The sequence below is a fragment of the Leopardus geoffroyi genome, chromosome B1, assembly GCF_018350155.1.
Source record: "Leopardus geoffroyi isolate Oge1 chromosome B1, O.geoffroyi_Oge1_pat1.0, whole genome shotgun sequence".
NCBI classification, from domain to species: Eukaryota; Metazoa; Chordata; class Mammalia; order Carnivora; family Felidae; genus Leopardus; species Leopardus geoffroyi.
Genome location: NC_059327.1, coordinates 155,080,861 through 155,106,558, shown reverse-complemented (window position 1 = coordinate 155,106,558; position 25,698 = coordinate 155,080,861). Strand labels below are relative to the sequence as shown.

The 25,698-nt window shown below is 34.1% G+C and overlaps 1 protein-coding gene across 35 annotated transcripts in view; it reads left to right on the top strand.

Annotated features, from left to right (window-relative positions):
• Window positions 1-25,698, top strand: part of ADGRL3 (adhesion G protein-coupled receptor L3) — an 828,850-nt gene that overhangs the window by 751,375 nt on the left and 51,777 nt on the right. For 12 of the 35 annotated variants that reach the window (XM_045473912.1, XM_045473896.1, XM_045473897.1 and 9 more), the window contains 3 exons: window positions 14,090-14,122; window positions 22,158-22,184; window positions 24,750-24,918. In XM_045473912.1, the coding sequence (XP_045329868.1) occupies window positions 14,090-14,122; window positions 22,158-22,184; window positions 24,750-24,918 (229 nt within the window). The remainder of the gene's footprint in view (window positions 1-14,089; window positions 14,123-22,157; window positions 22,185-24,749; window positions 24,919-25,698) is intronic. The other 23 variants (XM_045473918.1, XM_045473914.1, XM_045473919.1 and 20 more) reach the window with 2 other exon arrangements.

The window sequence follows — 25,698 nt, the reverse complement described above, 5'->3', positions numbered from 1 at the left end:
GGCACTCTGGATGTACTCTCTTTTGCTTTAGGGTTTAACTCTGCTGTTTCCCTTCCCTAACACTTTCTTTTCCCTAACACTATGCCTGGCTGACTTCCAATTTACCTTAATTAATTTAATTTTTTTTAAAATAATTTAATTATATTTTAAATCAAAATTTATTTCATCGTCAGTAAAATAAGCACATTTTAGTGTTAGTTTAGAGAATTCATTTGGCTGGCTCATTACTATATTAATGTTATACTCTGTAAAAAATAATAGAGTGAATTACTACAGGTAACATGATTACTGAGGAACTGAGGTATGCCCATTCTCAGATTTCTAAATAAGTAATTAAAATTTAAAACTACATTTCTATTTACTGTTTGCTTACTTGTCTTTTGTCTCTTTTTCATCAAAATAGGTAATCATTTGAAAAAAAAGTAATTCCAGTCTTTATAAGTTTCTGGTTGAGTTTCTGACAAGTTTAAATTGCAGCTTACAGTAATCATAGCAAAAATCTAATTTTAAATACATACATATGTGTAAATATGGATAAAATAATTATTGAATTATTACTAGCACAAAGTCAACCTCCATTGTTGCTGAAGTATAATGATGTGTAAAACTATTTTTATTTTTAAAAATGTTTATTTATTTTTTTTTGAAAGAGAGAGAGCATGTGCATGAGTGCACAAGCGGTTGGGGGGGCTGGTGAAGAGAGAGAAGGGGAGAGAGAATCCCAAGCAGGCTCCGCACTGTCATCCTCACAGAGTCCAACATGGGCTCCATTTCAGGAACTGTGAGATCATGACCCGAGCTTATATCAAGAGTTGAACACTTAACCGACTGAGCCACCCAGGTGCCCCCTAAAACTTTACTTCTTGAGGAGCATTTATAGCACTCTTGACAATTACCTTCAAAATAAAAATGTATTGTTTACATGGTTATCAACTATTTCTTCTATTATTGGTTTAATAACATCACAGGTACTTTAAAAACTAAAAAGTCATAGTAGAGGCTTTTAGGCCTAAGAAAGAAAATCAGTGCCTGTATGGAGGGACAAGGAGTCAACTTAAGCTTCCCTTTCTTGTGTTTGTCCCTTTGCCCTTTCCCATATATAGAATTTGGCATTGAGACTTCCAGTTTTGGCTTAGTCATGTTTTCTGATTGCTGGTCTCTCCTCTTACCTTAGGTTTAGCAGGAGTGGTGGGTTGGCAAACATATTGTCACATGGTTTAAAGAAATACTTTCACTTTTCTTCCTTCTTCCCTGTGCTCTAATTGCTAAGGGAAGACAATAATAGAGGGGAGCGATGACTTCAGTGTCAGACACACTTGGGTTTGATTTTCTATTCAGTCTTGTAACGGTTATATTACCTTGTAAGTTTCATCATGGCTCTCCTCTGAATTGGGCATAATTGCATCTACTTTGTAGAGCTTTGAGGTAATTAAATATAATTATATGTATAATGCATACATCACATAATTTGTGCCCATACATAATGGTATGATTATTTTTAACTATAATGTAGAAATACACTGCTTCCTTTGGCTCTTTGTGTTTTCCATGATGAAATCTGCTCAACTTCATGTCAAAATCCTGTTAGAATTTGACTGCCTAGAATTTGTTTACCATGGGGTATCATTAAGAATGTTGTTAAGGATGGCTTTAAAAAAAAAAAAAACCAAACTTATTCTATTATGAAAGAATTGGCTATAGGAGTAAAATGTTCATTTAACTATTAAATAGCAAATTTTATAGTTAGTCCTGAAGAAAAAAAAGTATGCTCAGTGAGTTTGGACACCTGCCATACATAAAGAAATCTAAGAATGCTCTAAATAACTTAAGGGCTGAATAATAATTTTTAAAAAGTTATACCTCACCAGTGTCAGTAATTACTTATTCTGTTCCTTAAAGGTAACTTTCACTTTGAGGACTATGTTTCTACCTGTTGCTGGAAACAGTTAACTCAGAATTACATTCAGCTTGAATGTAATATGTTACATTATTACAGTATTACAGTATTACATTATTACTTTATGGAGTTAGGGTGTAGGGTTCTGTAAATAGAAGACAGAAGAGCAAATTGACTTAATCTTGAAAAATGCAACAATATCACCAGAATATTTTAAGGCTTTAAGTTTTCTCCTTATGTTAATACATTAAGATAGCTATATATGTATATGTAGCTAGAAGAGAGAGGGTATGTGGGAGACGGGAGAAAGGAGAGAGCCAGCCGCCTTTTCAAACAGCAGGTATCATCTTTATACTGTGGTCAGAGTAATATCCTAAAAAGAGTTCGAACGTTTATGAGGATAGTAAGTCTAGTTCTGAGTTGTGTTTAGTAAAAATATTGATCCATTTCAAAGTTTCCAGATGAGTTTTTATGAGAATGTTTTTAGTACTTTCTCATTTTTCTCTAAATATTAGCTAGTGATATAAAAATGTTGAAATATTAAGTTTTTTACAAGGAAGCTCAGTATAGTCCATATAGTCCATGAAGACTTAAAAAAATAGCTTATATCTCCAAGCAATTGATTTTATTCATAGTTTACCTTTCACCACGGATGCTGCTAAATTCCAATGAAAATTTTACCAATTTGTAAGTATTTTAAATATTTAGAGATGTGGTTTTTAAAAACTGTCACCTCTCTTATAAAAAGATTACTGGGTCAGCACACTATAGTAAAGATGTATTTCACCAAATCTTTTTTTTTTTTTTAATCAGGTAAACCTGCTCATTCTCATATATCCCATAAGCACTCTCATTCTAGAAAGAGTAGAAATAGTCATTGATTTATTTTATTGATTATAATAAGATACAATAATGTTCAAGAAAATTCTGAAAGGTATACATCTATCTGTTATTTCATTTTTCCCAGTCTTCCTTCACTTCCTTGGTCTGTGGTTAAAGATCCCTGGAAATGCATCATAACATTATCATAAATGATCCAGGTGTTTCTGAAGAGTAATGGTCTAAAAAACACTGTGTGCAGTTCTGTGTATTGATATAACACCACTAGATTTGTTTCCAACAAGTTAAGGTAGTAAGTAGCCGTTAGTCTTTTACTGAGTAAGTTAATTTCCACAGTAAAAGCATTTCACAATTACTTATCTGGAAAATGAATTGCAGCCACAGATTCACAAAGGTGTGCATTCTGCAAGTGTTGTTGCCAGTCTCGTTGAATCATGCATTTTAAAGTTTTCTGAAATGTAAAAGTGTTTGTCTCTCTCTTTTTTTTTTTTTTCTTAAGTTTTTTTTTCATTAAAGTGTATTTAAATCCCCATATGATCTTTCTAGAAGCCAGGTGGTTTATGCATCACTGTTTTATACACTGAGAGAGCTGACATTTGAGGAAAATAGTTTGAAGCATGACTGTCGTAGGCACACTGGAACTGTTCTGCATTATACTTAAGATCAAATAATAGTTTCACTTTTCCCTAAAATATAATCACATAAAATTTATATCAAATTTAGGAGAGTCAGTTACAGTCTAAGGATGAGAAAGCCTTAAAGGCTGCCTACCTAAGGGAAAAAAAGTTCTTCTTTATAGTAAAAAACATAAAAATTAGCAGTTTTTTTGTTTTTTATATGTGACTTAGACTGAGATTTCCTTTGTATCCTACGTGAGGTGTGCAGTCAGAATTTGGAAGAGCTTGGGAAATGGAATTTTTTTATGAAACCAACATTTCTGAAGTCAATAAGATTCATTTTCCCCAAAAATAGTTAAGTGCAAATTTTCATAAGAGTGGAAGAAGTCTGAGTGAAAATTATAAGTAAATAACATTAGTAGTCCATCTTATTCACAGATTTTATTTAATTTTTATATAGGAACTTTTATTTGATTTTCATTTTTTAATTTTTCATTAGTTTATTTAATAAATCAGAAGTACTAAAATTTTGGATTTATCTTGAAGACAAACAATTTGTGAATTTATTTTATATAGGCTATAAGAGAAAGGAGTGGATCGTGATTTCAAAGTTTGTTGCTTGGGGTACTGGAAGGGTGAGTTGTTATTACTAAGATGTGGAAAACTGTAGGAAAAATACATGAGGTGTCAGTCAAGAGAGGTTTTTTCAACAACATAACTTTGAAAGACTGAACATCTCAGTGTCGATGTGGAGTAGGTCGTTGGAGCAATGACAATGAACCCTGGAGATTTCAGTTTGGATTCATCACTGTGTAGGTCTGTTTTATTTTATGTTTGCATGTAGTGGTTTTATATTTTATTGTGTTTATTTTATTTTAAAAAATTTACATTTATTTGTTTTTGAGAGACAGAGAGAGACAGAGCACAAGTGGGGAAGGGGCAGAGAGAGAAGGAGACACAGAATCTGAAGCAGGCTCCAGGCTCCGAGCTGACAGCACAGAGCCTGACACGGGGCTCGAACTCACAAACCGTGAGATCATGACCTGAGCCGAAGTCGGATGCTCAACCGACTGAGCCACCCAGGCCCCCCAATTGTGTTTAGTATTGATTTCACTTTCTGTATATTTATTATTTTCCATAATGCCAAATAATCCTTTTTTGTTTGTCACAGCGATACATCTCCTTTAAAAATTAAGCAGAGTGAAATGATTTGAAAAAAAAAGCAGTAAAATAGTAAAAGTGGTATGTGATAAGTATGTGGTATATATATATACTTTTTTCAAATCATTTAATATAATATTTAATATAAATAATAATTTGATATCATTAATATAATATTTTTTCAAATCATATAATATTCTATATATATAAAAGTGGTATGTGATGGTGTAATAAGATAGTGATATTCTAGTCACACTGGTTTCCCTCACTAGTCACTGGAACGTATGTTTCTGTTAGGATAGCTCCTGCCATAAGTATCAAATGCTGACCCATATCGTGGTCTAAATTATGACACTGATGATTTATGGGCCCAAACAATCCAGAACTAGATGGTTCCAGAGTCAGTTCAGTAGCTCATTGATGTTAGTCAGGACCTAAGCTCCATCTATCCTTCCCACAAACAGCTTCCCTGTGGCCACTCCTCAGACCTAGAAGTGTGGGTACTGGCTGCAATCTTAGGAAAATTGGTCAAGGTGGATTTTTTTAAAAATCTATATGATACTGGATAAAATAAAGGGATATTGGGTAAAATGAAATAAGAACACCAATGACTATAAATAACCCTGTGTCACTAACTTTTAGACATATTAGAAATTCCGAGCCTATGGGGCGCCTGGGTGGCGCAGTCGGTTAAGCGTCCGACTTCAGCCAGGTCACGATCTCGTGGTCTGTGAGTTCGAGCCCCGCGTCAGGCTCTGGGCTGATGGCTCAGAGCCTGGAGCCTGTTTCTGATTCTGTGTCTCCCTCTCTCTCTGCCCTTCCCCCGTTCATGCTCTGTCTCTCTCTGTCCCAAAAATAAATAAACGTTGAAAAAAAAAATTTAGAAATTCCGAGCCTACAAAATAGATTTAGAAAAAGCATCCAGTGAAAGAGGAAGAGGACTAGAGATGCTGGAAGCTAGGTGAATCAAGCCTTTCAGTTAAGGTGGGAACTTAACCATTATCACTGGACCACCTGGAGATCCCTGTGCATTTGACAAAAGCTGTTTTAGCAAAGTGGTTGACAATGCCTCATTAGAGTGGATTGAGGGGAGAAAAGGAAGAGAGGAGTTAAAAATGACATGTAAACACAACTCTTTTGGATCTTTTTCTGTAAATAAGAGCCAAGATATGTAGTAGCTGAAGGAAAATGTAAGATCAAGGGAGTTTTGTTTGTGTTTTATCCATTGGTTAATTTTCAGCATGATAGAGATTACAGCCTCTTCCTTTTAATCTGGTAAGAATGGACAAGTAGTTGATGTTGGCAAGAGGGGAGAATTGTGTGGTTTCTACATTTGAGTAGGCAGGGGGATGGGATCTATGTGTACAGTGAAGGTTCGTCTTATATAAGAAGGAGTATAGACAAAACAGTTCTTCCTTTATATGATAAAATTATGACTGAGTTCTGTTAACTGACTGGCCAGCAGATGTTTTCCTTTAAAGTAATGTAGTAAACTATCATGACTCATATGTAGTAAGTACCCATTATGTCTAGAAGTATCCGTCTACCTGGGAAGAAAGTTATATAACATTGAAAACTATAACATTATTCTAAGATTATTTTAATCCTCTACTTCCCTATTTATATATTAACATGAATATTAATATATATACTTGTTATAAACTTAAAATTCTGTGTCTCCTTCTCTCTCTCCTTCCCCTGGTTGTGTTCTCTCTCTCTCTAACGTAAAGAAATAAACATTAAAAAAAAAAAAAAAGACGCATTAGGGGGAGGGACTGAGTTGGCAGCAGTGTAAAACTTGCGTGGCTTCTCTGGAGTCTACCCTCCAGCCCTTCCAAAGTGTTCACCAACCCAGAAGCTCCTTGAACTGCAGCATCTGTTAGGGGTTTTAGTGGAGGTTTCATTACAAAGATGTGATTGATCAAATCATTGGCCAATAATGATAGAACTCAATTTCTGGGCCCCCACCCTTTACTAGGGGTGGAGTTGTAGGTAGGAGTGGGGCTGAAAGTTCCAAGCCTCTAATCATGGCTTTTTCTCCAGACCTGTCCCTTCTGCTCACCTCCACTGTTTCCTATTCTCTCTGCCCACCTCCATCATTCATTAGCATACAAAAGACACTGTTATCACTCAAGAGATTTCAAGGGTTTGAGAAAGTCTGCCCCAGGAACAAAGACCAAATATTTATTTTTTTGTTATACCACAGCAATCTTGATTTTTTGAAGTTAGTGTGGTGAATATTATAGTACTCATACAAAATTTTCCTTGAAAATGGCTTGCCCTACATTATGTCCATAAACATATTAGTGATAGAACAGCCTAAGAATGTCATTTTTCTGAGTCATCCTATATTTCTAACTTCTGAAAAAGTTTCCAAAAATCAAGTCTAATTTTCTATTAATATGCTACTGTGTATATAGCTGCATAATGAAAATTTAATCAAATCTTATGAAAATGAGAACATTTAATTACTGTAAAATTCATTTGTCTCCAAATAGTGTTTTAAATTGCTTTATATATATCACTTAAAAATTAATGTAAGAATCTAGTTACAATTTGGGGATAATTTTTTCTTGTTTATTTGTTTTAAGAGACAGAGAGTGCACTCAAATTGAGGAGGGGCAGAGAAGGGGAGAGGCAGAGAGAGAGAGAAAAAAGCAAGCAGGCTCCGCTCTGTCAGTGTGGAGTCCAATGCAGGGCTTGAACTCATGAAATGCGAGATCATGACCTGAGCCAAAGTCAGACTGAGCCACCCAGGCACCTCTGGGGATAAAAAACTTTTAACCTCCTCTATGTTTATATTTTTTGTTCATTTAAAAATATAATTGCTCTTTATTTTCCTTGAATTTTAAACATTTGAATAAAGGTTAAAAATATTTAGCAATATCTTGTTTAATTTTTTTTAAGTTCATTTCTTTATTTTGAGAGAGAGAGAGTACACAAGCAGGGGAATGACAGAGAGAGGGAGAGAGAGAGAATCCCAAGCAGGCTTTGCACAGTCAGCACAGAGACCGATGCTGGGCTCTAACTCACGACGTGAGATCATGCCCTGAGCCAAAATCCAGAGTCAGACGCTTCACTGACTGAACCATTCAGGCACCCGATATTTTGTTTAATTCTATTTTGTAAAATGAACTCGTATGTACTATGGGTAAAACTCACAAACATGATTTCATTTACTTTTAACATATTATTTTAATGTAGTTTCAGCTTATAAACAATTATATAAGGAATGAGTAAATTTGGGTTTGTAGATTCCAAATGTAAATGAAAGCATTTGAATCACTTTTGATTACTTCCAAGCAGATCATTGTTTTTCAATACAAAAGCCAATTTTTACCCAGTCGTTATTTAAGGGATAGTTCTTTGAAGTATTATGTAGAAGATATGAGTACTTCCAAAGGCTGAATGAAGTACACAAGAAATCTCACTTGTATCATAATTTGGGGGCTTTTAAAAGTTTCTTTTGGTTACTGTAATCAGAACTAACTGGAAATACTTTTTTTTTTTTTTCCTAACAGAGCTTTCTTTAAAATGACACAAATTATTTTAAATTGTAATTTTTATTTAGTTCGGTGACTATATATAAATTTGTCTGAAAATTTTACAAAATTTACTGATTTTGAAAATGTGTTGTGGGAAACTCTGAATAAGTAATATTGGGCTGAAAGACTGTTAGCTTCCAAGTCCAAATCAACCCATTTCAAATGCTTCTTGAAGATATTTAAAGTAAAATATTGTAGGCAATATTAAGTTAAATACTATGGTGCATTTTCAGTCACATACTGTAAGTAAAAATTTAGTCACAGATTCCACTACTCCCTGGTTCTGCCCCTAAATCAACTGTAATTGCTGCACTTGATCAGATAGCACTTTGAGATTTTATGTGTTGTTTCTATTTGAAATTTTGTGCAAAATAATAAGACAATTAGTTAACTTGTTGAAGTTTCACTGTGTGCTAGGCACAATTCTAAGTCCTTCTCATGTGTAAATTTAATCTTTGCAATAAACCTTCTGAGTTTCTGAGAGGGTAATTAACTCACCTTTGGATCTCATAGCTAGTTAGTGCCAGAACTAGGATTTCAGCAGATTGTCAGACCTGAGGGTCCATTTCCTTAACCATTACTGTATATTCCTTGTTAGGTCACATTGCACATCTATAAATAAATTGCGTTTTATTTTAAAAGAGATGATTTTCTTTTCAGCAAGCATCATTTTATATTGAGTATGTGCTTATGAAACTTTAAATCTAGTGATTGGATTACATGATCACTAAGGGCCCCATCTTTTTTTTTTTTTTTTTTTTTTTTTTTTAAATTTTTTTTTTTTTTTTTTCAACGTTTATTCATTTTTGGGACAGAGAGACAGAGCATGAACGGGGGAGGGGCAGAGAGAGAGGGAGACACAGAATCGGAAACAGGCTCCAGGCTCTGAGCCATCAGCCCAGAGCCTGACGCGGGGCTCGAACTCACGGACCGCGAGATCGTGACCTGGCTGAAGCCGGACGCTTAACCGACTGCGCCACCCAGGCGCCCCAACTAAGGGCCCCATCTTTAAAAACCTGTGATTCTACTAGTATTTTTAAGTTATGGACCATAAAATCATGCAAGGAAAATGCAATTATCAGGATTTTTTAATGGCACAGCAGTCTTGTCAGGATTAGAAATAGAGATTTCAGAGTTACTGTTATTTAGGGTGAATTACTGAATAAAACCACCTAAGAAGAATGTTGTTCTGGGAAAGGTGATTCAGAAAGTATAGTCAACAAGGTAAATGTAATAACATTATGTCATGGAAGCCCAAGGATAGAAGGAGGTAGTCAACCATAGAATATTTCTGAGTGGGCAAATATGATAATATGGAAAAAATTAACAATGGTCCTGTCAGTGACAGGGGCACTGTGGAATTTTGTGGGGAAAGATGCCTAAAGAGAGTAGCTTTTAAGAAAATGAGAAGTGAGCAAGTATGGATTACTTGATACATTTTTCAGTAAAAGATAACGCTTAAGATTCTTGGAGAGTCTGGAGAGCGTCTGAGATCTAGGAAGAAGGTATTTTTGTTTCTTCAAAGTCAAGAATATTAGAGTGTGTTTCCTGGTGAGAGTGAGCCAATAGAGAAGAAGACACTGATGAAACAGGAGAGAGCACAATCACTACAGAAGCACAGTTCTTTAGAAGCACCTAGATGAGCAGATATGTTGGCTTTATAAGAACAAAGGCACTTCTTTCATTATAATAGGAGGGAAGATAGTGTGTGGGGGTGCTGGTGAAGACAGTTGATTGATTAGTGTTGGAAGATGGGAACATTTCTGTCAGTATTCTAGGTGGAGTTCTCCCAGAAGCAGACTCTGAATCAAGGATTCAGTCAAACAATTTATTTAGGAAGTGCTTTCAGAAGAAATCAGTAAGAAAGTAAGGGGAAGCAGCGTAGGTAAGAGGGAGAAGCGCGCAAGGTTGTCATTTTGGGTGAAGTCTCAGACTGACCCAGGTGCCAAAGGGGGCACTGGAGTGTAAATTATACTTTGCAACTTTCCAACCTTGAGGCAAAGGAGCTGGTATTGTATAATTTCACACCTGTTAGTAATTGACCACAGGCTCCCTGTGTGGTGTGAATGGAATGTAAACTCCCAGGTACTTGTTACTCTGTGGCATAATAGCTCTCATGCCCAAGGACAGTCATCCATAGGTCACAGGGGTAAGCCTTTAGCAGCCGAGCGTGCAGCAGCTAGAGGATAGATTCAGGATCTCTACAAGAGACTGTGAAGTCTGCACAGGGCACCAGTGTGTTTGCAAATGTCAGCTCGATTTCATTTTGTTTTCAAGCAAATAGGTGACAATATTCAACTGAGAGCTTAGAATGACCAGAAAGTTTGACACTGAAGGAAGATGGAGAGTAGAAAAACATATATGCTAGGAAAGAATAGTTGGCATGTCAGCCATTGTTAAGTGTCACTGTTGTGTTGTCATGAATTTAGCATGTGTTAAGTAATCATGGTTGTGTGTTTTTTGTTTTGTTTCTTCGTGTTTTTTTTTTTTGGTTGTGTTTTTATTTTTTCCCCCCAACAATGCCTGCCTATCCAAAGTTGGGGTTTCTTAGAATCATTAAAGGTGAAAGAGGAGGTAAGAAAGTAAGAAGTCATAGGATCAAGGTTAGCCATGGAGGAAAGTATGAACACAAAGGGAGTGATTTAAAGTGAAAAAGTGAAGAGTAGGAAAAATGGGAGGTCTGAAGTGGTAATAAACATCTGATGGTAAAAACCTCAAAGGAGCTGGGAGTTTGGAGGAGAAATCATGGTCTCACCATGGCACTTCTACTGCCAAAAGGTTGTGAGAGAACAAATATTTGAGTTTGTGTGGTCTTCGGGGAAAGTGCTGTCCTCAGGGGACAATTTCACTTAAAGCATGAAGGTTATAGAAACACCTAGAGATGAAGTTTAGTATAGAGGGGGATTGGTTGGTATTTGACTGTGAGTTCCAAAGGACAGGATGGAATGTGGGGAGAGGAAGGGAAATGGTGGAAAGCTGGATTGGATTAACAGATATACTCCCCCCCAAAAAATAAATGGAAGTAATAAGCCTGTAACCATTTTTTGTTGTCCAAATTCATTACTTACTATCTTTTTGCGGGCAGTTAACATCTTGAGCAATAGAGTCCCTATCCAGTATCAACTGGTGATAGAAAAGTCCCTGGATGGGTGACAATGCTGCTTACACTCTGCCTTTAGATAAATACATATTCTCCCCAAATTCTAGAAAATACTGAGATACATAAGTCTTAAGAATCACAGCTCAAACTACTTAAATATATTCCAAATTATAAAAGGAGACAAAAATGCTCTATGATTAAAGAAAATAAATGAATGGTCACTGATTGGCAAATTAATCATCACAAGGGTTTGTAGACTACACAGATGGACCGAAAGTCTTACCAACATAGTCTGAGTGCATTTCAGTTTCCCCTAATTCAGGGGTGTACCTCTCATTTAAGTAAAAACAACAATAAGGGAATAAGATAATAACAACTCTTTCAGACTTCAACTTTTCTCATTTTCCTATTTCCAGGAGTGCTTTCTTACAGGAGTGTTACCGTGTTTTAAAATGATAATTTTTTTTTCTTTACCTCATTTTAAAAAGTGGTGAAAGCATATAAATTGTAGTTACTTTAAATAAAGGATTATGTATTAAATCATTGAATGTGTAATTAAAATGTGCAGACAGTATTGTAGGATGTTGTGTCTTGAGCTTCTCAGTCTGCACTTGAAAATTTCCTAATCTAATTTTCTCTTGACTGAGTCCCAATTGTTGGATTTTTCCACTACATACAATTATGTATTTTAAATAAGGTCTGTCATCAAAGTCTCTGGAACTTTTATAAATGTGCTATTTGAGCATGCATTTTAGAATACTCTGGAATGTTTTCTGTGGACGTTAATATTTTCAATCGGATCCTTCAATGTGCTAATAGAAAAGTCCTCTCAGTTCCAGAACTGAAGATTGATAGTTTAAGGTTGTAATTTAAAACTGCTTAATTATGAGATCAAAAAAAAAAAAAAACAAAAAAAAAAAAACAAGCCTTGAGCATAGAAGGTAATAAGTTATCGGCAAAAGTATTGACATCATTGGATAGTAATATATTACTTCTACCAAGATGTAAGTCAAAAATGGCATTTTTCTGCCTTCTTTGAATTTGCCACATTCTATTCAATTAGCTGCACAAAGGTTTCTAAAATTGCCAGATCTTCTATTCAGTAACTTTCATTAGTACAATATAATGAAACAGCACATATGTAACATCTTTAGTAATACTCAGAGGAACCCTATTAGTAAAATATTTATGCACATTTGTTCCTGCTAAATTTTCTATTTTTTACTGTTTTTATTATTTATTTTTGAGAGACAGAGACAGAGAGAGAGAGAGAGACAAAGCCTGCGTGGGGGAAGGGCACAGAGAGAGGGAGACATGGAATCCTAAGCAGGTTCCAGGCTCTGAGCTGGGGCTCAAACTCATGAACCGAGAGATCATGACCTGAGCTGAAGTTGAATGCTGACCCAACTGAGCCACCCAGGCGCCCCTCTGTTTTTTTGTTTTTGTTTTTGTTTTTGTTATAACAAGTTTTAATGTTTTCCTATTTTTCCTATTATCTTTCCCGTACACTTTTTCTTTCACTTGCTGATACACAATTTGAATGCTTTTGCCATTGTTATGTCTCTGCCCAGTGGTTCCTGTCTTTATTAATTGGTCTTTGTTACAAAGAGATACATACTTTTAAGCAGTTACCTTTTCCCTCTACAGTGTGTGCCTTTGTAGTCTTTGGAGGACATTTGGAATTCTTTCTCTAGTGAGCCAAATTTCCAACATCATTTGCTAAATAATCCATCTTTTCCCATCAGATTTGTGCTGCCACACTATCCTGTATCAAAGCTTTGTTTCTGTGCTCTCTCTTCTGTTCCATGGAGTACACTTTGTTCCTCTACTAGCACCATGTTATTACCAGAACTTGCTTAATATCTGTTCTAGTCAGACTTCCCATTTTGATTGTGTCTTTCAGAATTGCCTTAGCTACTCATAGACTTTTATTAGTCTTCCACATATTTTCCAGAATTAGCTTTTAAATTCTTTTAATGTATTCCTTACCCTTCTGAGATAAATCGTAATTGATCATGATGTTTATGTACCATTAGATGTTGCTATTTAATAGCTTATTTAGGATTTTAATGTAAGTTCTTAAGTAAAACGTTGTTATAATTTGTTTTTTATTCTCTTAAACTTTCCTTACTTGCCAAGTTATAGTAGTCTCATAAAGTTTTTCTTCTTTTCTTTTTAGGCCTAACCTATGCAAGAAAAGAATTATTTATTACTTGAATATTAGATAGAATTTATTTGTAAAATGTTTTGGGGGCTTGAAGAATTTTTGGAAGTAGCAACAGATAGATAATAGCTCATGTGTATGTATGCATATTTTATTAGTAATTGACTTCTAATTTGATTTCATTATCATCAGAGAATACCTTCTGATTAATATTGATTCTTAGTACTTTATTGAGGCTGCCCTTTGGCCTAAAATGTGATTGAGTTAAAATTTGTTAACTTTGCTGTTTGGAGCTTTTTATATATCTACAAAATTGTATTTGCTTATTATATTGCTTAATTTTTTTTCTTCATTGACATAATTTCAAGATTAGATTCCCAGTAACAAATTTAATTGTAAATAACAACATCTTATTAAAAGTAGGATGTGGTAGAAATCTTAGATCATTAATTAGGCCTGCTCACTGTCCAAGGAATTAGTTCTTATGCCCTATCTATGTGGGGGCAACTTCTTCAAATTCCTTACCAACAGACCTTCACTGTTCCTATGAATGAAAAATTCAAGAATTCAGAGTGCTTTTCAATAGCTTATACCAGCTGATAACCTAAGAGCCATAGGCTATTCTTTCCTTGGTTCCATTTAACCCTGAAAAGATCCTAGCAAGATTATTTTACTCATTGTGGTGGTGAGTAAACTAAAGCTTATGAAGGTTACCTTACTTGTCCACAATTAAATAAAACTTGTCTGCTTTCTGTTGTATTTCAGTGCCTCCCTTGGTTCCATTTATTGGAATCTTTAGTAAGTACAGACATGTTTTAAATACTCGGTTGTGCTTTTTTTTAATTTTTAGTTGTTCTTACAAGCAGTTTATAATAAGGGGTTTATTCACAGAAGGGGTATGATGAATGTTTCTATCACAAGTTGTTGCAACAAGAGGTGATGATACCATATGGCATGAGAAAGAATATAATAGCAATTCAACTTGTCAAAACACATTTGGCATGAATACAAAAAAAGTTATTAATTCCCTGAGTTATTTTACTGAACTTAAAAGTTTGTGCATCTTCTAAGTTGAAAAAAAGAAATCCTGAAAGTATGTAGTATATTCTTTAAAGAACTTCATCTCCTTGCATTGCAATGACCAAATTTTACCAGCCCAGTAATCACATGTTCTGAAGAAACAGAAAATTCTAAAACTCTGTGGGAGTCTAAAAAACACTGGCCCTCAGACAATGAACAGTAAACATTGTGGTTTTAATTACAAGTATCAATAAAGAAGATATTTCAACTCGTAGTTATTACTTTATGGATTTTGAGATATTATGGACTAAAGCCACATTTTTCACTGATTCCAAGATAAAACATATCAAAAAGAAACACAAATTTCTCTTTATATAGATAGCGTTTATCTCATCTTTTCCTATCCATGATTTAAAATTTTCAAAAAAGTCATCAAAATATTAGTGAAGCCCTATTTTAGAACAGACATCTCTTAATGAGTTTTTATGAACATTTCACATGTGATTTTATGTCTTTTATTCTGTATATTCAAATGATTTCATTTAATGGACATTGTGGTTCCTCAGTGCACTTTTCGACACTGAGGATACACCATGTTTATGAATTAAATTTAGCTTTCTCATCTAATTCAGAGAACTCTGGGATTTGACTTTAATGTTCATTAGGAATCCAGATATACCCCATTTCAAATGAGAATGTAAAAATTCACAGCATTTACTATGCCCAAAGAAAATTTTCAATGAAACATTGTATAAACTGAGGCTTTTTAAAAAAAATTTTTTTTTCAACGTTTATTTATTTTTGGGACAGAGAGAGACAGAGCATGAGCGGGGGAGGGGCAGAGAGAGAGGGAGACACAGAATCGGAAACAGGCTCCAGGCTCTGAGCCATCAGCCCAGAGCCTGATGCGGGGCTCAAACTCACGACCGCGAGATCGTGACCTGGCTGAAGTCGGACGCTTAACCGACTGCGCCACCCAGGCGCCATAAACTGAGGCTTTTTAAAGGTAAAACCAAGGATCATTTCAAAAAGAGTCAGTGACTCCCTTTTCCCCTTTGGATTTCTACTTAATATATGAATTTCCAAAACACTTAAAAGGAAACCTAATGTAGCACTGTGTTCGTATTTTTCCCTTGACCCCTTTTTTGAAGTCAGAAGGTCAGTATACAGCAGTAATTATAATAGCAAATATTTATATGGTACTTTTGTAAATTAAAATTTTGTAAATTTGCATATTTTTGTGTGTGTTGAAGATTGCCAGCGAAGCCCTTTTATTTAATATACACAACATGGGGGGAAATGGGGGAAAATTTGTGTATTCATCCATATTTCACAGATGTGGAATGTGAGGATCAGAGAAGTTAAATAATTAGCCCAAGTTTGCAGAGTTAGTAAAAGTCTCAGCTGGCTTTCAAACTCAGGCCAAGATGATTCACAAATCCAAGCTTCCAGTTACTATGATATACAGGTATCCCCCTATTTTGAAAAGTTTTTGCTAATCTATTTCATTTTTGCAAAAGGCCTACATTGGTAGCTGTTTTTGCTAATTGAAAAAATCTGAACAGGATATTCGTTTTATGGAAAAAAAAAGGTGAAAAGCAAAACTAGAGCTCAGTGTTTGTTGTGCAGCGAGCTGTTATAGAAGCAGTGCACATCCTGAGCAACAAGAGCGGTGCTGCCAAGCTCCTTCCCTGGGAACTACGCTCAGCATCTCAGCATCAAGTCACCATAGCTTTGAATTGTATCTGTGAGCATCTGTGCTTTGTCTCAGTTTATGTTGTGCATCTGTTAGCAAGATGTGTTGTAAGGGATCAGAAAAACCTAAGAGAGAGACACGTGGCTAAGTCAGTCAGAAGAGCATGCAACTCTTGATCTCGGGATGGTAAATTCAAGCCCCACACTGGATGTAGATATTGCTTAAAAAAATAAGTAAACTTTAGGGAAAAAAAGACAAGTCCAAGAGAGATTCCTTTTGGGGTGTAGGAACACTCAAAAAATTTACATATAAATTAATGTAACTCCTTCTTTGCTTTACACCATCTGAGTTTATGACAGGTTTCATAGGATAGTGGGAAAAACCTACCTATACTACCTTCTATACATTAAAATTAATACATTATCATAGGGTGATATTATTTGCTTTCAACATAAGATTCCAAAATTTGATATCTTATTTGCATGGATCATAAATGACCAGAAATGACCAAGTCATTTTTTATAAACCTGGTAGATGGAGACACTGAATTGTAATAAAATTGTAGCTGTGTACAATATATGCTCATTATTCATTCTCATAATTGATATCCTTAATTTCTTTCATATATAAATTAATTCTTTAACCATATTATATTGGGTTGTAAAAATTTGCATAACATTGAGTTGTAAAGATAATATAATTAAAGTTTTATCAGTCATTGATTTAATATTTATTGATCCTGATTTATTATACTCAATTCTGCTTAATTTCAGACTTACCCAATTCATCAGCAGTGTGAAATCTGTGATTAAAAATTTAATATTGGTGTATGCTTTCAAATCTGTAATATTATTATAGGGACATTGATTCATGGGAATGAAAGTGTTCATGATATATTCTAAGCTATTTATTTTATTTATTTGGTTCATTTCATTCTCCTCTTAATAAATTTTGTATGAACAAAATGTAGCAATATAGCTTTTAATAGTAATACTGTCATTGCAATAAAATCCATAGTTGAAATACAATCATCTTCTCTGCCGTTGATAATTTCTACATTGATGTTATATGACTTTCATATTTTTCTAAGAATTTTTAATATCTTTAATACTTAGTGATTTAAACATATGACCATAATGAAACATTTTTCATATTTTACTCAGAAATGTTGAATTATATTCTAAATGACTTTTCTTTAATTTTCCTGTAGTGGTTAAGAGAGAGAATTGAATATAATTCTAGGATAGTATAGTCCTGATATATAAAATACATTTGAAAGAAATATAAAACAGTCACGATTTTGTCCTGTTACTAATTGATTAAGCATTTTTAACAGAATGAGGTAGAAACATGAAATATTTAGATTTTGCTCTGATCACTACTCTTTGAGGCATGCTATCTTAAATATTCCTTAACCACTGGGTAGCAGATCTCTAAATGCTGTCTTAGATGTGGCTACTTGACCAGGCTATTCTGGTGTTTAAATGTCTGATCAATTTAAAACTCGAAAAATATATCCCATTTAAAACATTCCCATTGTCTGCTAAGATTTGTTGCTGGGGAATTAGTACAAGCAAAGGTGTTACTTTCCTTTTTCTTTCCACTGCTTCCTGTAGTCTGTGAACATAATAGTCCTAAAAGACCTTGTCTCTATGATTCCAGTTGTAAAGACTGGGGAACCCCAGATTGGTAGTTTGGCTAACCAGTGTCTCAAAGATTACTTCTACCTGAAGTCCATTAGTGTGGGTTGTTGCCAGATCCTTTTAGAATGTGGGTAACTGAATCCTTCTTAGTCCTCATTTGGGAACTGATTAAAAAACAGTAGAAAACCTGCTTATCATACAGACACAGAAGTATTTGTTAGCTTTTTATTTTTTCTTCAATGAAGAATGAAGAATACACTTTATATAAGATACATATTTATATAAGAAATTCACTGACAATACCTTTCTCATTGCTATGGTAACCTAAACCAAATTCAAGGGGAAATGTCTTTATTCCTTTGATACAATTAGTTTCACACCAGAGAAAGTAAATTTAGCTGCATACTGAATTTGGAAATATTGGGATACTAATCAGGATATCTATCTACACTTTGATAGCTCTCTTTCTCACTGTTAAACACACAGTTCAATTACCAACAACAATTAGCAAACTACCCAATTCCAGAGGATCCCAGAATGCATTCATCTTTTTTTTTAATGTTTATTTATTTGGGGGGAGAGGGTGTGAGCAGGGAAGGGACAAAGAGAGAGGTGGGGGGCAGGATCTGAAGCAGGCTCCATGCTGACAACAGAGAGCCCTGTGTGGGGCTCTAACTCAGGAACTGTGAGATCATGAGCTGAGTCGAAGTTGGCCGCTTAACCAACTGAGTCACCCAAGCAATCCAGAATGCATTCATCCTGATAGGATGAGTGGGATGAATGTTGATGCTATCTACAATTCTGCCTAAGCCATTCATTTTCCTTTACCTGCTGTGACTTAATGATCAGATCTTTTGGCATGGGGATTAAATTCTCAAATACACCTCCCATCACTCCATCTTCCTTCACACCAAACATTACCCATCCCACTACTTAAAACAACAACAACAAAAATTCTATATGTAAATATAATAGAAGGGAAAGTTCTAAATTATTTAACTAATCTATCTTCCTTATATCTTGAATTTTAGATATTTCCTTCAAAAAATATCTCCCAAAACAACGTTCTCTTTTGAACTCTTAAAATTGAGAAAAAATATCCTACAATTAACTTGACTCATTCACATTATTTCTATCCTTTCATTATCTGTCTATACTGATATTCTGTATTATGAATCTTTATATCACAGTATTAGTATGTATCAGTTAATATTTTGGCTAAGAAATCAGTTTTCTTGAAGATGTATTCCGAGTTGTTTCCATGGGGCTAGATTTTAATAGCCCTTTTGTGGGCTTTGAAATTGTTGTAGAATACATAAATATATGCATAATTATTATCAATCTGTGCAAAGACCCATAAAAATTTGATTCTGATATTGATTCTAATGATCACAGTTTAAGATAATTTTATGACATTAATATTTAAAGCTTTTAATTTTAGATGTTAGTTGAATAAAATAATAAACTAAAATGTTTGGCAAAAAAATATATTTGCTAAAGAAAAGAGGGTTTCTTTTTGTTTCTTAAAAATTGTATGTACAAGACAATTTACTTCATTTTCAGAAAGTCACCACTTAGAAATTATAAGGTAACCTGAAAATTCCTGTTAACATCTGCCAAGAGCATGTTAGGACTTTGTGTCCATATTTTTATAAAATCTTAAGATAACTGCACTGAAATTGTTTTCGTCATACAGCATGGAATGAGACTTTATTTCAATAGACTTTCATTGGTAAATCAGAATGAAAATCATTGAGCTTTAGAGACTAGTTTTGTAGATAAATAAAAAGATGAATCAATAGCATACAGTTTTGCCGCCATAAATGGTGGCAACATTACGATCAATTTAACTTGAATTTAGTAGAAAGACATTATTAAACTAGATCCTCTAAGCCAACAGAATATCTGACAAGATGATGGAAAGCGCTGATATATTTTAGGTAATCCTCAGTGTTCTTTAGATTTTGAATTATTGTATATTATTTATTATATTCTAGAAATAATGAATGGTTCTTTGTCCGTGAGCATGGATTTCATATTCAATATGAACTGGTAATTCTTATAGCTAAAATATACAAATTAAATGCTTTATCAGTTATTGCACAGGCTAAGCCCCAGTTAAAAGAATACTCGAAAATATAGTGGCCTAAATTTGTTGTTTAAAAGTGGTCTAAATCTAATACGCCAGCTCCACATCAGTAAACAGCTTCCATTTCTGAATCTGAGGCTCTCCTGTCATTTTCTCCTAGCAAAGGGGGGGAGGAAAAAATGGTCAAGGGAAGCCCGACTGCAATCCTTTAATTGGCAAGACCAAGAAATGTCACAATTCGCTTCTGTTTGCATCCCAATGGACACTACTTAAATGCATGGCTGTAGCTAACTGTAAGTGAAGCTGGGATTACAATCTGGGTTATTGAGTGGAACAACTGGTGCTTTCCCACAATTACTGACAAAAACTGCTGAATTGTACCATGTTTTGATATTTCCCATTGATGGGAAAACATCTCACTCCAGCGATTACAGTGCAAGTTTTGTATTTTATTTTTTGAAACGTTTAGATAGCTCAGTACAATTTCGTACAGTGTGTTTGCATATATTCCTATATGCCAGCCTCTGAAATTTTCTTTACTTGACATTCCACTATACAGATGAAGGTAGAAATAGTTATTCCAATCATAACCTTGGAATTACAGGTGGAATATATGGTTACAGTGGGAATGCATATAATGGGATAAGTCTCATAGTATTATGTTCTATAACATTTCAATATTAACCTAAGTACAAGATTTTCTTTGTAGGAACAGTTTACAACTATTAAAAACAATCAATTCTAAGAAATTCTTCACTCTTTACCTTTCACATATCCATGGCATTATTTAAATATCACTTGGAATTCCATTTTCTGGCTTAAAACCTTCTTTGAATGTCTTAGTCCAGCAATGTCCAATAGAAATTTCTGTGAACACAGAAATGTTCTAAAACTGCACTGTTCAATATGGCAGCTACTGAAGCTTTTGAGTGCTTATAATCTGACTAGTGTGACTAAGGAATTGAATTTTAAGCTTTATTTCATTTTAAAGAATTTAAATTTAAATAAACCCATGTGGCCAGTAGTCACCATATTAGACTGCACAGTTAGTCATTCCCTGCTCCATTTACAAACTTACTTCCGCCGCATCTATTTTACTGCATAATATTGCTCCTGAAATGTCCTCAAGTGAATTTGACTACTCAACGTCTATTATTTGGTGTTTTATTCTTTGGGTGAGAGATTCTATATTTTCAGTGTGACTTTACTCGAGCTTTAAATAGTCTAATGGTAACAATATATTTACTGTACACAATACATACCAGGCACCATTCTGAGAACTTTATATATAATATATAATTCCATAATTACAAGAAACCTATGTATGATTATTACCATTTTATAGATATATAAACTGACACGACCACAGGTTAGTTAATTTTTGCTTGAGATCAAATAACTGGTTAAGTGGCTGATCTAGGATGTAATTTCCAAACAAACTGGCTTTAAATCCCAGGATCTTTCTCCATTCTTTATTCTGTCATCATTTTGGAGAAGCAAGGTTTCCCATCAGTTGTTCTCTTTAATCAAAAATGCATCACAGTTGGGGCCCAAGGGCTTTATTTGTGTATGCGTAATATTGGAAACGATTGCCCCTAGCAAGAGAAAAGAGCAGAGACTTTCTCTTTTCTATTCTGTCACAATTCACTGAACAGACTGTTTACAAAAGGGTGATCTGAAATGTTCCCTAACTTAATCTTTACTAATTTGGCACTGGGATCTTACTTTATCAGAATGATACAAAACAAATTAGTTAACATAAGTGATCATGAACGGGTGCTGTATGTTTGCTCCTATTACTAGAAAAAAATTATTCAGATTTTTTTCTTAATACACTAACAGAAAGAATTTTAAAGTGGTCAGGATTGATTATTTTCAAAGGGCTATAGTGTTCAGTTTTATCTCAGATCAATCATCTGCAAGATAAAATTACTTAGAAATGTACTGTCCATAATTAAGTAATCTTACCTACTAATATTACAGAATAAGGATACCTTTAGGTGACAAGGAGTCTGTCATTCTAAGTATGCCCCCAAGCCTTTTCCAGATTGCTCATAAGATTTCTCATTCTCTAGAGAAATGCGATCTCTAAGAAATAAATGTCTATGTCAAGTCACAAGTAATATGAGCACATGATGAAAAAATGGAATTTTTTAGTCTCATAAGGGCTATTGCAGTATTGTAAAATTGATTTTATTCCTTGTTATGTAAGTTCTCATGGTCATTTTAGGATTTACCTTCTGGATACAGAGGGAAGGCTATGATGCCTTGTAGGGAGGTGGGGTACAGACGCCTTTGGGGACCAGGAGAATATTTTTCATATGAAATCTTTGTCATAAAATGCTAATGTTGGTGTTCTTGTCTTTATGTCTATGCATTCTTTAGCTATGAGGATAACAGACCCTTCATCAAGTAAGAATGACCTGAATGGCTGATAAATTCCATTTATCAGTGTGGTCCCATGAACCAGCTGTCAGATCAGTACTGAAAAATCATTAGAGCTTCTGTCATTCACATTGAGGCAGAAAAGCAAACTGTGCAGGAAAATAATCAGGCATACAACTTGTATGCAGAATAAATATGCTGCAGGTGTATTGCCAAAAACAAATTCTGCTTCACCTCTTTTAATTGGATATCACCTGAAATCAGTGCCACAGTAATAGCAACTTCATGTGGTACAGACTTGTTTCGCTTTTCGTAGCTTTCTCCTTTCATTGTGACGTGTTCCTCTGTGCTGCATATGTCGTCATTTCTGTTGTTTGTTTGGACATCACTCATCTAAAATTATTTTGTGATTTAGCGGGGTACCTTCAAAATGACCTTATGAGTATGAAACTACCCGATTGCATTGGTTATTACTGGATTTCTCTTTTAAATATCCAAAAAGGAAAAAAATGCCTCCTTCAAAAATTCAATTTTACATATGCAAATTTACCTCTTTTAATTTTGACACATGCCATTGGATTAATGATCTAATTGTTTATGAATATACCTTTTAAATTTCTGACACAAAGCTACAAGTCTGTACTAATCTGATAAGAGTAAACATAAATGTCGATATTCGGGCTCTTTTCTTTTGTACATTTTAAAATTACGTGTCCTGCCACAATAAACTTGATTGGCAACCGAGGAGTGACCTTACTGTAGACTTTCAGTTTGTTCTTCTGGTGAAGAGTCCTTTGTTTTCATTTTCTCCAATGACATTTCACTTACTTCTTCATGCTCTTGCTTATTTTTTTCTTTAGAAATTGGGCTCATTGCAGTTTTATATTATTAACTCTTGGGCCCATCATGTGTTTACAAGTAGATACTAGCTAACTTGAGGATTTTATCCTATACTTGTATTTCTAAATTTAAATAGCAATTTTGCCTTGATTCAATGGTATTCTTTCCATTTTTCCTTTTTCCAATGTCTGTAAGAAGAAGCTGAGAGCTTTACCTTGAAAGTTCCCATATTTTTAATCTAGTTATAGAATAAAATATTAATATCTAAGATGTTTTCTAATTCATATAAGCAAACATTCCACATACAATGGCAAACCTCCTGTAGGGATTCTTTATTCAATAATGTTAATGTTTTAAATTGAACATGTTAAATTTAGTGGATATTTAAATATGGAATATAGTAGCTGATGGTTGTTGAAGAAAAATAGTAAATGTTCATGATTTATTTTAACAAGACTTTAATATTAATTGACTACTTTGGGACCATATCTTTCTTAAAATGTAGTTCTCTCTGAAAACTTTACTCAACCCAGCTTCAGATTATAGTAAATACATGTGTTTTCTTTTTAACCCCTTCATGTTGCAAAGTTTCAATCCCAATAAACATTTCTTCCTTAGACAATGCAAGTGGAGGAGTGTAGTCTGATGAAAAGAAATATTAGTTTACTCTGTTCAAATGAGGTGTGTTGGGAAAGGAAAGGGTGGTTTCATGAGGATATAGAAATCTAGACTGGTTTGGTCCTATTCTCCCATACACTTAGAGAGGAGTTTAAAAGGATTCCATTTTCACATATTGAATTCCCATCTATTGGAAAGATTCATTCTACATTGATAGTAAGTACATAACACATGGCCACAAATATATGGACTTATGTCACCCGTTGATTACTATTGCGAACGGCAGCTGGAGGAAACTAAGGGAATGGAGAGTGAGAATTGTCTTCCATTCTAGCCTACTTTGTTCATACCGCTCCATCCCATTCTCAGCTCCATCTTCTCCTTCAAATTTATAGACCCTTCAAAGAGATGAAGGTGCCCTGAGCTTTTAAGATTCTTTTCAACAAAGCTGCCAGTTGCCTGATTTTCAAAGTCTAGTCCAGATTAACCTAGAAGACAGCAATCCAAAGGCAAAGTAGATTGCAATGCAGAGTGGAACAATTTTTCCCACCCGCTGTATCACATTTGTTTTACCTAACTATAGAAACAGACAAATAGAGCTCTTAAAATTCATACATATATTCCATATACTGGCTCCTTCTAATATGAGCTCTGTTTTTGTCAGTAATACTAAAATTTTTATGGAAAAAGAGGAAATTTGGAAAAATGGGGTAAAAGCGTATCGGATGAAGCACTAATGGAGAGAGTCCAATCAAACAAATGTTATCATAACAATGAGGCCAGTGGAAACTAACATAGCTTTATAGACTTTTTCCCCCTTGCCATTCACCATAATTACATCTCCATATCATTTGCATATGTGCTGCAAATACATGAATAATTGAATAGTACAAATCTGCTTTTGCTCAAACGAATTTCTGTGTTCATAACATTTTCATTCATGTATATCTCCTCAAATTTGAAAACTTGTAGTCCCCATTAAAATCTTAAAGTATTTATACCACCTGTCTTACATTTTCTGTCAATAAAACTTACCGTAACATTTTTTTCAGTGTCAGTATTGTTGATATTATATGATTGTGTTAATTAACGACCGATCATTTGATAACCTTTAATTTTCTTTTCTCTCTACAGGTCATGGGTTATAGGTGCAATAGCTCTTCTCTGCCTGTTAGGATTGACCTGGGCCTTTGGACTCATGTATATTAATGAAAGCACAGTCATCATGGCGTATCTCTTCACCATTTTCAATTCTCTACAGGGAATGTTTATATTCATTTTCCATTGTGTCCTACAAAAGAAGGTAAGCAAAAATTCTCTGTTCAAGAATAAATGGCATATGTATCTCATGATAACAAACCAACCATAATATAAATCATTCTTGATATTTTGACCTCTAAGAAATGAATATATTACTTTATTAATTTTATTTTTACAATAGTAAAAATAAAAGACACAAAATAAATGCATAATAGTGAATGTATTTAACTGCAAAAAAAGTCAAAATAGTTTCTGATTTGGACAATGAATAAAAATATATTCTTGTAGGCTTGACCTTATAGCCTTTAATATTGTTATTGTCAGACATATGGAATTTGTGTATTGGAAATAGCTTTCTAAGATGTTATGGAGCTGTGAGATGGCGTATATGGCATAAGAAATATGTTTTTTCTGTTTTTCTTTAAAAAACAGTTTGCATATACTGGAAAATATAAATGTTTAACATTTTATAATAATATTTGTTTCTTAAATGAATAATGAAGTACTAAGTAAATGTCTGTGTACTTCTTTTCTTTAAAACCTATTTTATAAAATCTATGAGTTAGATGATTAGAATGCAATATTTAATTTTTTTATGCTGGTCTATTTTTGTGATTTTTCACATTTACAATGACTTAAAATATTCATTTTCAAAGTTAATTTTAGCCCCTAAATACTTTCATTGCATTTTTTAGAAATCTCAAGATTGATTTTCTCATCTTATACTTTTTAACTCTATTAAAAATGTGGTCATTATACTTCCAATCACATAGACCCCTGAGCCAAGACTGTCTGGGTCTAAATCCTAGTTTTTCTACTTAAA